Below are 17,207 nucleotides of genomic sequence, written 5' to 3'. Positions count from 1 at the left end.
ATTCCTGCATTAGGACAGCCTCCTTCCTCTTACCCCATGATACCAAGAACCTGCTAAATGCAAAACAAAGCCACAGCATGTCAAAAACTTATGACCACAGAAAGGCCATTTTAATCACAGCCACTTTCTACCAGTTTCTGGCCATTACGTTCACTAGCAGTTTAAAGAATATAGCACATGAGATCTGAGCATCCCACGTGGGCATATGGCCAAGTGGCAGCTGAGACCACAACTTTCTGACAACCTTCCCATTGTCCAACATAAAATATTTCAATGGCTTTACACCATTTCATTTTTACTGAAAAGTGCTATTAAAATGAAAGAAATTTTAAAAAAATCTCTGACAAAGAGAGCTTAAATCAGACCTAAGTACCAAGCAGCTGCAAATGTATAAATAGCACCTTCTTTTTAACTACTGCTTAAAACACACTACTGCACACCACGCAAACGCCCGCATATGAATTTCCTCTGCATCGTCTTCTCCATTAACTTTCGCTGATTTTTCTCAAAGCTGTTAAGAGAAATACACTGTTTTAAAAGGAAAACTAGTGCTCCTTGAAGGGGAAGAGGGTCAGAGGAGAAAGACCTGAAATATGTTCAACACTTTTGACACTCATACACCTCCTTCACAGCCAGTGTGCCCCGAAGAAAAAGGCAAGTGCATCATTTTTTCCCACTGCTATGATTTCCTGTTTTTCCTAAGTTCTCAAATCCCAAGTTCAGCAAACAGAACTCTCTCACATAAAGTAAACTTGTGTTAAAAAATCAAAGGTATCGAAAATGCAGTTATGCTGCAGGCAATAAGCACTACACAGCAACATTTGGCCAACATGTCAACAAACAAGCTTACTGCCTTTAACTATCTAGGATTCGAGCTCTGCAGCATGACAGGTCACATTCACTCTGCACTCAACAAGTGACACAGTTTCATTCAACACGGTTCCTTCTGGTTATAGCTTCAGCTCACAACCAAAGCCTGAGTTTCACAGAAGCAAACACCAGTGAATGTGAAGCAGTCAGATTTTGTCAGCGAGAATATTATATTCACTAGGAGTTTTTTACATGTCTCCCCTGCCTTAGTTCTCCCCATACTGTCTTCGCCCTCCGCATCAAGGAAAAGGACATGTGCCTACTCATTAAAAAAACATCCTGCAATTAGAAATGACTCCTGACAAAATCCTGAAACCACCCCCTCCCTGTCCTGTCCCTAACAAACTCCCATTGTTGTTCTTTTTATCACTACATAAACTTCCACAGACCTTTTTTATTCTCTGAAAATGAAAGAGATAACCAAGTCACCCAATAAGCAATTTGACTCATAGTCTCTGAGTGGTGAAAGAAGCAAGTGTGAAGTATATGTAACATGGCCTTTGTTATCACGGTACCCAGAAGGCTAGGACAGAAATATTATGCACTGGAGGTTTAATATGTTTTATCTCCCCTGTCAATTCACTTGCATCCTACCTTTATAACTATTGCCAGCATAGTCCCTGCATTCCATTAAATACCGAACCAATGCCATTTACAAAGCAAATGTTTACTTAAAGAGGTCTGCTATATGTGACAAAAATCTCTGGTGGGGGAGAGTGGGAATGCCAACGCATAGCTCTCCTCCAGCGTTAGACTCTACAGCTCTCCTCCAGCTCACTTGGCAGCACCTATTCTGTGATGCAAAGCTTTAATATTCAGTGAAAACAAAAACACACAACCACCAAAACCACTGGGGGAAGGAGAGCATTAAGGGGTTAGAGCAGTCACCTGAAGAACTTGCAGGCTAATTAAACAAATTCTTTTTTAGAGGTGATGAAAATGGCTTGCGTGAAACCAAGCCATGCTTCTGGCATGCTCCTGCACCACCAGGAGCATCACTGGTGGTCTGTGGGGCCTGCTGTTCTGCAGAGGGACAAAGACCCTCACATCAGGACATCCTGATGCAGCTCCATGTGCCCGGTCTTCCCCATGCCAGCAACCCAATGCAGCAGCTATATCCCCTTGTGCGTGACGGGGCAGGCACATCTACCACTGGGGACCACAGAGCTACTGAAGAGCTGGCACCTGCTACGGTACCCCCAAGATTTGGGCTGAGCAGGAGCCAGCGCTCCTGGCCAAGCAGCCAGTTGCCATCCATCCCAGCAGGCAGGTGCACCTCATCCATCTTAACACTCCTTCACCTCACAGACTTTAAGCACTGGTTTATTTAGGGCTCCCATCAAAAGCTGTACTTGAGAGTTAATCTTTCAGAGCAGAGACCCGTGTGAAAGTCCTTTGCAGTACACCTGTATCAACTACTATGCCTCAGGACAGTAAAAATTTGCAATTTAAAAATGGCATTTTCCATGCAAAGGGAACCGCATCCCCTCCCCCAAAACAAAAGTAGTATCTTGAAAAAGGAGTATGTGCTTTCTCTCTTTTATAATGCACAGAATTAAAAACCCTGCCTATTTTTCTCTTTCTGCTTTAGTCTTCTCTTTTAGTTTCCTTGTTGTGAGTGAAGAAGCAGTAAGCAAAAGGAGAAGTCAGGAAAAGGATTAAGCTCTTTTTCCATTCAGCCAAAAAGAAGCTCGCAGCTGAAAAAAGGAAAAATTCAGATATATCACTCCTGTCATCCCAAGATGTAGTCACTTTGGGGCATATAAATGCACTGCGCCCTGGCTCAGCAACTTCCCCTGGCATCACAGTTTACAGGATCACACAGAGCGGGAGCACAGGAGGAGCCTGTGTATGCCCTCCCTTCCTCCACGGTCCAAGCACACCTGTAAAGGCAGTCACAGCTTGGAGAGCTGGAATAAAAGCAGCCTGAGAAATGTGTGGAGCAGCTTCTCTGGGGCAGGCTCCCTAGGTGGCCTGCCAGGCTACAGCAACCGTGCTGGCACCTTGCGCCTACACCACTCCCCAAGGACAAGGGAGGTCATTGTAAAGCTCTTCCTGATGCTGATGGGTGTCATCATGTCGCTGGCTCAGGAGGTCTCTCAGGCTCTGCAGACCTCACTTGGGCTTGTCAGTCTTCGCTACAGATGCAAGCTATTTAAAATACATGGCCCATTTGCCCAAGCGTATGCACATCATCTTTTTCGTGTCCATGTCTGTGTGTGTCGCGTTCTCTCCCCCTCACCTTAAGAAGGAAGGCAGTCTCAGTTTCTCCCAAATGACATGGCTTGAGTTTTGAACACAGTTAACAATACAGATGCAGTTAGGGATGTGTACCACCTCCGAGAAAAACTTCCAGGTACTAAGCTTCAAAACCTAACTAACTAAGGCAAGCACCACGCTGCACTGACTAAGGCTTGTGTTAATTTAAAATGGAGTAAGCTACCATGCCTTGCAGTGCACTAACTGGAAGCATTTCTTTTGTTTTTACGGAAGCCTAAGCATTAATTTCTCTGTTTTGCCATCAGTACTGTTTTCTATGTTTGCTAGTGTCAATGCCTACAGTACTTTTATATCTAAACCTACAGACTAAGAAGAACAAGAGACAGGAATCCTAGGTGATAGGAACATGTTTTCATGTTGCTTCAACTACTTAAAAGAAAAATAAAAAATAGTTAAATAATTGTGGGAAGTCTGAAAAGTCCAGCGTATCAAATAAAGTATCTGAAACATATGGTAGTACTTTGCTCACAATGAACTTAAAAAACCCCAAAACAAAACACCATAACCTCCCCCCCCCTTACAAATTCGCAAATCTGCTCAGGTGAAGTGCCAAGTCAAACAGGGATGGTATGGCTGCAGAGAACAGAGATGGGAACAGGTTCTGACGTTAGCAGAACAGGCAGAGCAATGGCTCAACACCTGAGTGGAGATAAAAGCACTCTACTTGCAAGGTAAGTTTCCAGATGTAGCTAATAAAAGCTGCTGTGTTATCATGTGATTGCTAGCCTTGGCCACAGTTTTCCATTTTTCTATAAATATGATTACAGAACAAAGAGCAGAAAGCTGTTCAGTTCCAAGCACAGATTCAGTTATAAGGAAAAAGGAAAAAACTGCTTCTGGCAGCTAAGGACACTTTAAAGTGAGCTTCATTCTCCACTGCCTTTATGGTTTGGAGTCACTCATACCTGCTCAATGCAAACTTAACACTAGAGTTCTGGCTCGTTAGCAGAAGTGTACAAAGCAAGCAGCGGGGAAAACAGAAATGCTAAAACACAAAAGCAGAACCAAAATGTAACTGTGTGACGACAGTGCAATGACCAGGCTGACCTTGGGGCTCAGGCCATGTATCACACCAGGAGACTCTCTAATTATTACTATACCACTGCACCTCTTAAAGTTTGGGGTTTTCTAATGCAGACAAGGTCTCCGTGTAAAAACACGCCATTAAAAAGCTTTCTACTAAAATAAGTTCGTATTTTTGAAATCTGTAACGCTACTTAGGATATAAAAGCATCTTAACAGGCATTAAGAAATAGTCAATGTTTTGTACAGCCCATTAAGAAGCAAGCCAGGATTTGCTAAACTTACAACAAGCAGCACCTTGCTTGTTGCAAGAAAAGTGTACGTAAGTGATGCCTGTTGCTTTGCATTACGCTCTTCACTGAGCCAATTCCAATTTGTCAGCAATGGAAATAGCTTTGTTCCTTTAAGAAAAGGAAAGACATTTTAGGAAGGAAACGCAGAGCCAAATTTTAAGCAAAATTAATCAGTCTTGATTTTAATTAAGGGTAATGCAGTCAAACATTCAATCCTTCTAAATTTTATATTTCAGTAGTCAGGATGCAAATGCCAAATATTTGTATCTATCATTCTGTTACCAAGAAATTAAACAAACACTGTGCTCTGCATTACCCGTAACTGGCAGTAGAAAAGTGACATTTAGCATTCTTCTACTTATACTTCTGAAAGCACACAAGAGTAGACCAAAACCTGAAGTTTTCACCCATGCAGCTCACTAACACGATGTTGCCCATGTTCTGGATGCCAACAAATAAGAACAATGTTAATTTCTGGGCCTTATCTAAAGCAAAAAGCTTGGTATCATTTGGCTCCTTTCCTGTCTGTGCTCTTTAGCAACTGCCACAAACAGAAGTAAGGAAAACAAAACAAGAATGAAACACATCTTGAGACAGAAGTCACTAATATACCTAAAGACACCTATTAAGACACCTAACTCCTCCCACCAAAATCCCTAATACATACCACATATAAATTTCTACCTTTGTTGTTATTCTTTCTGTCTCACATTATTGGCAGAATTAATGCAGCTCTCCTTAAGAGCAAAGAAAATCCTGTGCTGATCTAAAAATAATACAACTGGGCAAAAGAGAAAGATGGGCAATTCCCTGCTGTTGACTCATGTCCGTACCAGGGATGGGAGCAGGCTCCCTGCCTCCACACCAGTAACACGTGCTGCAGAGGAAGCTGACAAGGAGTTGGAGATGGAGAAAGGACAGTTTTAAACATAAAGGCTTTCGCCACCTATGAAAGGCAAACTAGCTGGTTACAGACACATTCACCTTCAGGAAAGGATTCCTCTGCTTCTCCCTCACTTCTTTTGGGGCAAAGCAAAGAGAGGGAGATGAGAGACAGCAAAGTGGTTTCTGCTCCTGTGCAACCCCACCCAGGTTCAGATCTCATCTCCTTTTGGATGAAAAACCCTTCCTGGCCTCCCCACCCAGGGCCCTGGGAAATAACATCTAACAGCTGCACTAATCTCTCCCGCTTGTTGCAGATGAGTGATGGAAAAGCAGCAGTGCTGCGAACGCTGCTCCCGCCTGCCTCCCAGGGATCCCTGTGGGCCCTCCTGCTGTCCTGCAATGATCATTCCTGTCTCCTTCCCCTGCAGCATCACAGCATGTCTGACCCCGTAGGACCTCCTGCTCTCCCATCTCCATGTCACCCGACATTATGGGTCTGTGCTGAAACCACAAGCGGCACAGTAGCACCAGGAACCAACTCCCTGACAGGCTGGAGAGGCTCCCCTCCCCTTTCCAGTGTGTAGGGGGATGGACACAGCTCACCAGAAGTTCAGTGCACACTGTTTCACCTCCTCAGCAAAGGCGGGACTTGACTTTTCCCTCCCTCCCACTTTGCCACTGGCTGTCCCACTGTTACCAACGTGCTCTGTCACTCCCTGTAATCCTGTCCCTCGAAGTCACCCTTGGGTACAGCAAAGGCTGAAACCACTGCACCAGCCCCTCTATTAATAGAGGGATGCACAATGCTGTGTGCATTCCTACAGCTGTGCTGTGGTCCAGGCGAGAAAAGTACCATGTAGGAGCCAGGACAGACCTGATATAAACCAGTGTGATGTCGTGCTTCAGAAACTGGTCAGCATACAGCAGAGCCAGTGCCCATACCAGCATACCAGTTACTCTTTGACTCCCTCGGTCAGATTAACTCAAGTGAAGTTAACTGCTACAAGATCTAACAAAAAGGCATGAACCATCCTGTGCCATCTTTTAATTTTCTTGGTGTGTGAGCAAAGTAAAATCAGGAAAAGATGCCATTCTTCCCAACACTGTAATGAACTGCACGTACCAGTAACACTTCAACAGTGCCAGATTTAAATACCTCTGCTCCAGTGGAACACTAGCTTACGCTACCATTTACTTCAACAGAATTAACATGCTATAAACAAAGGGAAAATGGGAGATGGCCTGAAGACACTTGCAAAAACAAAGTAGTTCATTTGCTCATAATGACTTTGTTACTTAACCCGTGTCAAAGTTTTAAAAAACTAAAGTGTCAAGAAATTGGCTGGATAGAATCCTGGAGCAAGAGCTGAAGATCAACTTAAACAATGAAGGATTTAATAATTAGGGCAAGCATACCTTTCAGGAAGAAAAAAATCATGACCAGTACAGTCCTCTACAGCTACCAACACTGGAAGCTGCACAGCATACAGAATAAAACTTGTTATTTGTGCACACAAGCTCAAATGGACCTTCTGGTATTCTTCTGGGGTAAGAAAACTCTTTCTGCCTCCTAACACACCTTTCAGATACAGAAGCCAAGTACTTGTGCAGTTTTAAAATTAATGGCAAGAGTTAAATGAAAGCAAACCCTTATGTGTTGACCATGTTAGAAAAGCAGTACCACTTTTCACAAGTAGAAACACATCTAGAGGCCCTTATCTATCCTATAATCATCCACCGATGACAACAGGGCTCACAAATATGTGCAGCCCAGTCTGGACCAAACATCCTTGCCCTTATTGACATTTGCAGGTAAGCTATGCTCAGCATGCAGACATGACTGCTAACACAGCAAGCAGCAGCCGGCACTTTGAGAGAGCCTGCGTACAAACAAACCCTGGTCACCAGGATCAGGCAGGCATGCTAACAACCTACTTTGGCACAGCCCCCCTTCCCTCCTGGATTCCCTTTTACGAGAAGCTTTCCTCTACAGCCAGCTTTGCATTTTACCCCTTTCTATTCTTGCAGCCGAGCTAAGATATTCAACACCATGTGATACACCACAGTTTCACATGAGAGCATCACTCCCTGTGTCCATTCACTACCCGTTATTTTTACCCGGCTGCTCTGGATTCCCAGTCTCCTCACACAATGAGCTCCCTGATGTGAGCTGACCACTTCTAGGCCAGCATCGGACTCGCGCTGCTCTTCAGATGTTTCCCATCTTTTGTTTCTGAACAGAAACTTCAGAAAGCACTTAAAATGCAGTTCTGGTCTGCTTTTGCAAGCCAGCATACAGATGCTCAACCCACTTCTCCATTTGCTCAGTAAAAGGATGCATTCACCAGATTGCTTGCATATCCTCTCCTCTGCCTTATCAACATTAAGAGTTGCATTGTACCGCAGACTATTTTTGGTGCTAGCATTTACCAGATCTGGATTTCATCGTCACCAGCTGGCTCATGGAATTGCTCCTGCAGTGAAAATGCTGCCAACAAAGATCTGAATTTGGTTCCTAGTTCCTATCAGCAAGACATCGAGTGAACAGCTTGCGGAGCAGAGTAGAGCTGGAGAGTCAGCCAAATCAGCCATGCCACACAACTGACCCTTGTGCACCTCCATCCTTGGCTGTAAGAAGTCTTCTACAGCATTGACTCTCACTACTCCATAACTCTAGCAGTAGTTCCTACCTAAACTACCCTTGCTGGTACAATCTCAGAAAATGCCTAAAAAGGGAAGTATTATGGTCAAAGTATAGTGTGCCAAAAGCAAAGGTCAAGGAGGTCCATGAACCTCTAGAGTGCTCTCCATCCCTCTCTCGGTACTCAACTATCATGTAAGATACAACCAACTCAGAATTATCCAGCTGCATTAAAAGAGCACAGTATTTCCTACATTTAAGTGTTAACAAGGAATGAGGCTTATCCATGTGCACACCAACAGTTGTGACAGAGATGGGGCATGAATACCACTTATCATTCATGCTTCAAGCTGTTTTCAGTAACAAAAGTGTCAACTACTAGCAAAAAAACTTCCTCTCCCCACCATGAACCCATAGTTTTGTCTCACAATATAAACACCAAACAACATTTAGTTTTCAGCCATATTCACTCTTCTAAGTTTGCAATAAGAGGGTGTTAGTGACACCCTTCCCACAAAAGGCTGACCATGTGTAGAAAGCAACATGCTTCACAAGAATTAAGTCAGCGGGATTATTCCCTACTATATAAGGAGAGAAAAGATAGAAAGTGTATTCCTAAAGCTGCTTAAGTAGGCACTGGCAGAAACAGGAATGAAATTCAAGGGGCTTTTTCTGGTGTTTTTTTTTTTCTTTTACATCCTGTACAATCTACTTTTACTCTGTCACATTGCTGCACCATAGACAACTTAGTCTTGTACTAGTCTTTTCTACTGGTGCTAATGATTGAAATCATCTCCGCACACTTTAAATTTCCATTAATTTATTTTCTTGATTACTTTATCTCCCCAAAGCCTATGTGCAGAACTGTGCTGAAGAACAGTTTTCCCAGAGGCTGATGCATGATAGGGGATCATCCTGTTCTTCTTCCCAGAACAGACTCTGGGAAAACTGGGCAATAAACATAATATTCTAAGTACCTGGAATCATTTTGACCCAAACCCACTTCTTTTTGTCTTGACTTAAAAAGGGCTGCTCATGTGCATTTGACATAACAATTTAAGATGGGGACATAGGCCCCAGGTGCCTTGCAGCACCCTACCACCTGGTACCACGCACTGAAGAATGGGGATGTGCTAGCAAAGTGGAAAACCTGGTGACCAGCCCACCTGAATCACAAGCTGCACTTGGTATCTCATGAAACAATTTTCGCACAGAGTCCAGGACACCATTCCTAGGGCACTTAAGTTGTCCACTCCTACGTGTGAAGCCAGGTTAACACCAAGACACAATGACAGCATTTTCCACTTGGGAGTGTTTTCAGAAACAAAAGCTCACAGTAGTTACCCTGGCAAAACTGTAGGCAAATTAAAACAGTCACCAATGGTCAGGGCATCCTGACACTTTCCATTCCAGGAACTGAGCTATTCTGTTGCTATGCCTGTTACTGATCTAACTGTTCAAAACAACAGCTTTTCACGGTGGCATTCAATCTCTAGCCAATTTGACTTTACAAGTTTTAGCAAAACTTGGGTCAGCTGTTTTGAAGAACAAGGTAGACTGTGAATGGCTTTTGGTTTTCTTTGTTCGGAAGTTCTACAGAAGCACATTACCCTGGAGCAAGAGAGCTGCTTTTGCTGTCCTTGTGAAAATATGCCTGGGAATTGGCAAGTTAGAAAGCTTACTGTATTATATCACTGTTTGGACATGCTCTGTAAAAGCTCAAAAAACTTATCTACCCTAAATCCATTCATGGCAACAGGCATCTACAGGTTCTGGTCACTAGGTCAGCTCAGTTACTGAGGCAGACAGTGTCTTTCACTTGTCTGCAGTGACTGTTTTTTCTTGTAGGAAGTTAGCAGAACCACATCCCATAATTGAAAGCAATGCCACACTGAACCAAATGTGATCAGAAAGTCCCCATAACACCTATTAATTTCCAGGCTTTTACCACATTCAAACTGCACAACTGTCCTTGTCAAGATCTAATGTAGAAACACGTCTCCAAGAAAGGAGACATGCCACAATATCACCACCTCCCTCCTCCTCTTCTCAGGAAAATACATGGGCACGAGAAGCAGCATAAATCTCTCTGCTGCTGTAAGGAAGGAAAAACTAAACCACTCTTAGCTGCAGGTACAGAGTACTGTAAGAAGCCTCCTGGAGGAGGAGAGGAAATATAAAGGTTATGCTCTGGTTACGGTGAAACCCAACAGAGGAATTCTGTAGTGCTTGTGCTTTTTTAAAAGCCACCCATTTTACTTTAAGCCTGTTTCACTGTACTCTCCAAAGGAAGGAGCAGAAACCTCTCCGAGCACCTTGAAACGTTTCTCCCCAGGAAATCCTCTGTCTCCTTTGCACTGCTGATGTTGCTCAGAGCTGTCTGTCAGCTGACCTTTACAAGCACATTACCATGTTTGACAGCAACCCTCCACCACAAAAGTTTCCACAGAAGTTACCCCGCTCCTCGAGGTTTCTCATTTTCCCTATTGGCTGCAGAGTGTTTCAGTGCTCTGCTAATTATATCAGCACTCAGATACAAACTCACCAAAATAGATGATGTCCTGAGGCCCCAGCTGCAGGGGAACAGGCGTCTTCTTTAAATAATCCAGGTAGAGAGGGCAAAGGGGTTCAGAAAGCACCCCTGAGCCACCTCCCACTACAGGCAACCCTGCAGGAACCAGCTCATGTCACTAATTAGGGTGCAGGTCTCAGGGCTTCAAAGGGACAGAGACTGACCAAGGGGGGTAATGCCATGAAGGAGATGCAATGCCACAGCCTATTGTCAGCAGCACAAAGGACCCTATTATTGCTCCCAAGAGCAGGGCAGTTCTTACCGTAATTAGGAGACAAAGATGCACGATTTAGGATTTTACATAATCAAGAGATACTCTCCCAAGCGGGAGCCCCTCTCACACAATCAGTGGATTAAGTATTGTTTATTCTGCTGCAAGTAAACAATGAGGTGCTCCCTGCTCGGGGCTTTACATTAAAAAGCAGTACTGGCCAAGACAATGCGGGGTGTCTTTTCATCTGGCTTTGAACAGCTAACCCTGTGATTTAAAGTTGTTCATTTGACAGTATCTGGAAGGGTAATGGCCCACCCTGTAAATTAGCTGCTCACATACTGATCCAGACAGCCTTACCTTTTCTGCTGCTTAGCAGAGGGGGGCCAGGGACAGACAGACTCGGGCAACTCTGAGGGCAAGAGGCTGTGTTTACACAACAGCACTACAATGGCAGGATTAAAGGACCACAAGGAAGCTAGGCAGAAGCTTCTGCCCACCCGAGCACATTGCTGCTGCTGGGGATGCATCCCTAAAGGGAGGGAGGGAGATTGGTACCACCACCAAAGCAATGCATGCTGGTGCACCGCTCCAGAGCTGATGTCCATAATCGTTTCTATACTAACTACTGGGGGAGCAAAAAGGAGTCAGACGTTTGCCCTGTGGTTTAGAAAGAAAGGCACGGCTAGGGAGATGGAGCAACACTTACTACTGGTCATGACAAAATAGTCTGTGCTGGGCTACCTAAAGCTGTAGATCCAAACCAAGCACCAGATCCAGAGCATCTGGCTCTGGGCTGTATAGCATCTGATACCTGCCTCACAGAAGTCCTGGTCAAGTGACTCTACTTTTACAATACTGGCAATAAAAAGAGACTGAGGGTGTTCTGCTCCCTGCCCTTTGCTAATAACACAGCTGCTAGGCTTGTTTGTTTGAACTTTGAGGAGTGTTCTTCCTCCTTGTCTTCTACAATAAGGAAACACCAGGATTCGATGAACGCCTTCTAACATTTTGCATTTTGCTCCCCTGCCACGAGCACACCCATACACACGTGCCTCCTGCTCTGATACTCTAGCAAAATTTTCTCTTTTCTTCACCTCTCACTCAAAAAGACAACCTTAAGCCTCACCAAGAGGAATCATTTCAGTCACATGAACTCAGGACAGAATGGCATGCCATGTTCAGCGTATCTTGTTGACTCCTACAGTCTTGCAGAACTCTGGGAACCAGGGGATTACAGCCGCTGCCTGCAAAGGGTTTTAACCTATTTCCTTTGGGATGGATCACCTTAACAGCGGCCCAGACTGCTTTGCTTACCAGAGGATTTTCTGTTTGGTTGGGACAAGCACACAGCGTCATTTTAGTTGACTAGACTAGGACAAAAGGTGTGTTTTAAACCACATAGGCAGGGCTATGCATTTGAATGTGTTAGCTGACCGGGGAGAACCACAGCTTCCTTGTTCTGTGCTATCTCCACTGACATATCTTAAATTACTAAAGCAAGTACTTGACAGAAACCCCTACCATCATCTAGACAAGTCCATGAAGACCAGCATCGCAGCACCACCCTTAACTGATGCCCACACAGCTTGACAATCATGGCTTTGATTAAGGGGCACATTTTAGTCTCTGTTGCTCAACCCAGTCAAGGGTAGCAAAATCCATTTCAGGACAGTATTATCTGAAGCAAGTCTCCTAGTCTTAGAGAAAGAGTTGCATGAAGAGGAAGAGCATGTTTGCATAGCTAGTCTGTCTTTTTGCCTTGCTGCAGCAGACTGCAAAGCTGCCATGCTAGAAGGGTATTCATTCTGTTAACTTTTATCCATCACTCAAAGCAAGAGAATCCACCTGTTCTCTGAGGTCCATGGCACAGAACTTTGCAAAGAGGTCGTATCTTCATAGAAGCTTCAAAGTGAGGCTAATGCCAGGGCAAGTCTAATAAAACAGCTGCTTTCTGTAAGCGTAAGTGCATGGCAAAATTATCTCTGACACTTTTGTGGGGGTTGCAGAGCTCTTGCCATTGAACAACTGGTTCAGTTTTGCTCTATAATGAAAATTTACTTCAGAAACAGCAAATTCCATTCAATTCACTACTATTTGCTGGACCAAGTTTAAGAGCGAGCTTTCCAACTCCTTTTCCCAATAATTACAGCACTTACAATGACTTAAAAAATGGTTTTACACATATTTACCAATGTTTTCTTAAAAAAAGAATATTTAATAGAAGTAATCCCATTTAATAGAATGGGATGGCTCTGCTCCATGCCGTTCTCCTAAGAAACGGCATTCAGGAGAGGGTGTTGACACTCCAAGATGGTGAATTCTGCACCCTTCTGAAAAGATCATTGGAGTCCAATGTCCCAAAATAAGCTTAAAACACTAACAAGCTTCTGCAAATGGACAATCTCCTTTTCTAAAACAGCAGCTTTCATACATGCTTAAACCAGACTTAGAATATCTTTTATATCTTCATGTATCTGGCTCTACATTTTTCTATGATAAAAAACAGGAAATAAAGAAGTATCAGGAGTCCCAGAGGCAATTACTTGAACCAAAACACAACACCCAAGCACCTTCCCAAACAATTAATAACTAATTTTTCCTTCTTAAAAGAAGCTGCTTTAAGCCAAAATCCACATCATTCCCTAACCTCAACAGGCAGAAAAGCATAACACATTTTATTGAAAGTCTGGAACCAGAAACTCATCTATCTTTGCTCACTCCCACAACAGACAATAAAACCTTTATATCCAGCTGCCTTCTTGTCCCCAAACGGAATAATCTCAGAGGTTGGTACCTGAATACTTTTATCAAGTTTTGCTTCATGTTTTAAGCATCTTTAGTTTAACTTGTTAATATTTTGCCATGTTGGCATTCTGCAATTTTATGTAACGTCAACAATGGGTTTGGAGGGGAGGAAGGGATGCTTTAATTTCTTCTAAAAACATTCCCAGCTATTAAGATTTCCTGTACTTGCAAAAAAATAACAAAACTAAGCCCTACAGCACCCTGGTGACACAAGATGAGGCAGAAGCATGTAAAAACCTGTGCCAAAAATCAGAAAGGGTGCAGGGAGGTGAATGGGTCCTGCCCCTCCCCAGCAGGCTCTCTCGGGCCACCTGGTAACCAGAAACACTCTCAGGACTATTTCTTACCTCAGTGAATTATCTGGATGCGTCTCCATGTGGGACTCCAACCCATACTTGCAAAAAAAATCTTTGAAACACACTGGACAATGATAAACTTCCTCCTCAGCCTTCTTATCCCCTTCACAGGAGTGACCATCCTCGACAACCTTCAGAGAGAAGGGAAAAAAAACCTCACTAGACCAAATCTTAAGCAACAAACCAAACATGCAATCCATCTGAAGTCCTTCTCTTAAAAACAAAGTAGCAGGCTTCAACCATAACTTTGCTGCAGGCGACCAGAAATGACTCATGTCGGTAACAGAAAGAGGGTAAGCAACAGAGCCTCTGTGTGTGTGTGAGAACGTGCATGGGAGGAAAGGAGGCATGGGAGGAAAGGAGATAAAGTATGCAGCTAAGGCATGGATACATCAGTTCTAATGAGAAACTGCAATCTAAACAACTTATAAACCCGTATGTTTATATACCACTGAACCAGCATCCCTCCCCCTCCAGAAAGCCAGGCAAGCTGTCAGCCTAAATTATTTATGCCACTCAGATACTGCCAACTGCTAACTCAAGTGGTCCAGGGAGAAGCAATGAGTTTTCTGTAGCCCTCTTCTGATTACAAGGAGAAAATCATGCAAAGAACGAGGGATATTGTGTTCCATGGAACTGCTACTAGCTGGCCAGTTAGAGATAGTAAGTGGAAAGGGTTGAGTTAAGTTTGGCAGCCACCATACATTTTGTACAAATGACTGAAATGCACTAAAATGTTTCATAAACAAAACCCTAATGGAAATGTCTAGCCTTCAAATAAATATTTTTCTGGTTTCTCTTGCAACTCCAGTAATGCGGGATTATGCTACTGTGAAAGGGAAATGTACTACAGATTTTTTCTCCAGTTCATGACAAAAACAGACTTAAGCTGTTGCTGCTTTTGAAGTAAACACTAGTTTTTTACAAGTTCTAATCATTATCCTGCAAGATTATTATGAATTAAACAGGAGAAAAAAAATCAGTGTAGGGGAAAAGCTGCAGTAGCTAAAGAATAGTTCATCCTCTTGTCATCCAACATCAATTATCTAATATAAATCATAAGCAAACCCAAATTTAAACAATAAAGAATTTAAAAAAAAAGAACAAAAACCCAAACAAAAAAACAACTTTCAATTCTTTCAGTCTCTGAAATGAGAAATTACTTGTCAATCTCAGACAACATTGTTGCCTACAAAGGACAAGCATGGCATTTTAAAATATATAGAGGGCTGTAAGAAGCCCACATTTTTGTATTTCCATGCAGACTGTATGATGTGACAGAGTTTAGGAGGTAGCCAGGAATGTCTTTTGCTTCATGCTGAATAAAGAACCTTTTTTGCAGGTATCCTCTCCTCTCTGTCCATCTCGGCATCGTGACAAAACTTCCGTTTCGAAGACAATCGCCTGCGCTTCAGCGGCGACGGGGGAGTTGTGGTCGCTGTGCTGTTCGGATCCTTCTCATGAATCTTCATGTGCCTGGGCAGGAGGGGAAGAAGATGCTGTCAGCAGCAAACCGGGGCAGAAAGTCTGAGTAAATTTTAATGCCAACACCACTTCTAAGGTTTGCCTTTAAAGGATACCAGCAGAGATCACACAAACCAGCCTGAACTTCTGCAAAACAGCTGGGGCACAATCCAGCATGGGTCCTTTGCAGAACGTGAGACTGTTCAGGACCGCAGCAAGGAGCCCTGCAGCTCTCCGCCATGTCCAAACCCATAGCAGGGCAGTTGCCCTGTTGGCATGAACCCCCATGAGCACCCTGCCTGTCCCCCATCATCCCAGAGGCCCTGCTTCTGCCTGATACTGCACAGTAATCTACGTGCCCTGCTTCCCAACCTGTTGGAGGTCCAGTAAGTAAAAGCCTGAAGCTTAGCATCCATTTCACCTAATGCAAAAAAAGCCTCTCATCTTCAGCTGCTCTCCTTCTATAGCTTTTATACCCCAAATGGATCTGTATTTGCCAACATCAAAGCAACATTTCTTAAATACATTTATTTCCTTCTCTTCCTTAACACACTGCTGTACCCCAATACTGAATATCAACTGCAGCTTTGAAGTCAAGATATATCTGGTCACACTGTTAAGCTGCAGCAGGTATGGCTTGCAAAACTCCATTATTGACAAAGCATGTTCACAAAACCTGCTTCCCCAGGAAAACAACTATGTCTTGTCATAAAGACACTGGGAAGGGGAGAGGAACAGCTCAGGAAGCAATCTCATGAATATCTGTATACCTGACCCGCCTGCCTCTTGGTTTTCTGTATTTGCAACCTGAGGAAGACATTGTTGCCTAGTTCCCTTCAGTCAGATGAAGGTATTGTGCCTGTGCTTCTTTTCCTCAATACTCAAAGCTCAATTTTTATGTCTTTTTATGTAGGGCCTTTAGCCTCACTTCAAATTTATAGTGCTTTTGAAAAAAGTCAAACTTATGCTCTTACAGGCAATGCAAATTTTTGTTTCTAATGGCTAGAAATGGGAGTGCAGGAGAGAGTTGCCCTTTGTCCATACGATTGACTTCAAAGCAGCAGGAGGGAGACAATGTCAACGGCACTCGGGCACATCCTTCAGAAGTCACACCCACAGCTCAGCTCAGGACTGTGCCATTTAACTCGACTGCACGCTATCATGTTCAAACATGAGAGAATGTTGTAACCTAGACGAGTCTCCTATGTCCTCATAACTGCTTGGGATGTTATGACATAAAATCCGTTTTAGTTTTGGATGCCAACAGCATGATGCTTCAAGATAACACACTGGACCAAGCTGACCCACGGGCAGACCAGGACTAGAACTGCTGAGAGGACTGTCTCCTCACACAAAACTATTTTTAATGTTTCCTTTCACAATGGCTGAACGCATCAGCACCAGGATGTTCTGGCTTACACATTTTTTTTAAAAAAAAAAAAAAAAAAAAAGGAAGGCAGCTAAATTACCGTCTCAAACTACAGCCAGGCTTCTGAGGGTGTTCTGTGGGAACAGCCTCAAGCCAAAAGCACCACACATACCAGAACCAATGCAGCATTAAAATGGATGTCAGCTACTGCCTGCTTTCAACACCCGGCAAGGCTGGGGCTGCTCGGAGGACCAGGTCCACATGACAAAAATCGTGTGAAAAGTAACTGGCCAAGTAACCCCAGTAACTCTCACTGGTCACACAAACAGCGGATGGACACTGGTGACACCACCTGCCAGTCACACTGTGGGAGGTTCATTAGGAGAGAGCATCTGTGTGCAGATGTGCTCAGCAGGCTGGGCACAGCATCATGGA

The 17,207-nt window shown here is 43.7% G+C and overlaps 1 protein-coding gene across 1 annotated transcript in view; it reads right to left on the bottom strand.

Moving 5' to 3' along the window:
* Nucleotides 1-17,207, bottom strand: part of RREB1 (ras responsive element binding protein 1) — a 65,532-nt gene that overhangs the window by 23,781 nt on the left and 24,544 nt on the right. The window contains exons 5-6 of the mRNA XM_010019596.1: nt 15,271-15,415; nt 13,931-14,070 (exon numbers count right to left, since the gene is read on the bottom strand). Coding sequence (XP_010017898.1) covers nt 13,931-14,070; nt 15,271-15,415 — 285 coding nt within the window. The remainder of the gene's footprint in view (nt 1-13,930; nt 14,071-15,270; nt 15,416-17,207) is intronic.

This window comes from Nestor notabilis, unplaced genomic scaffold (assembly GCF_000696875.1).
Source record: "Nestor notabilis isolate BGI_N333 unplaced genomic scaffold, ASM69687v1 scaffold16798, whole genome shotgun sequence".
NCBI classification, from domain to species: Eukaryota; Metazoa; Chordata; class Aves; order Psittaciformes; family Psittacidae; genus Nestor; species Nestor notabilis.
The sequence above is the reverse complement of the archived record's forward strand: the minus strand, read 5'-3'. Positions and strand labels throughout refer to the sequence as shown.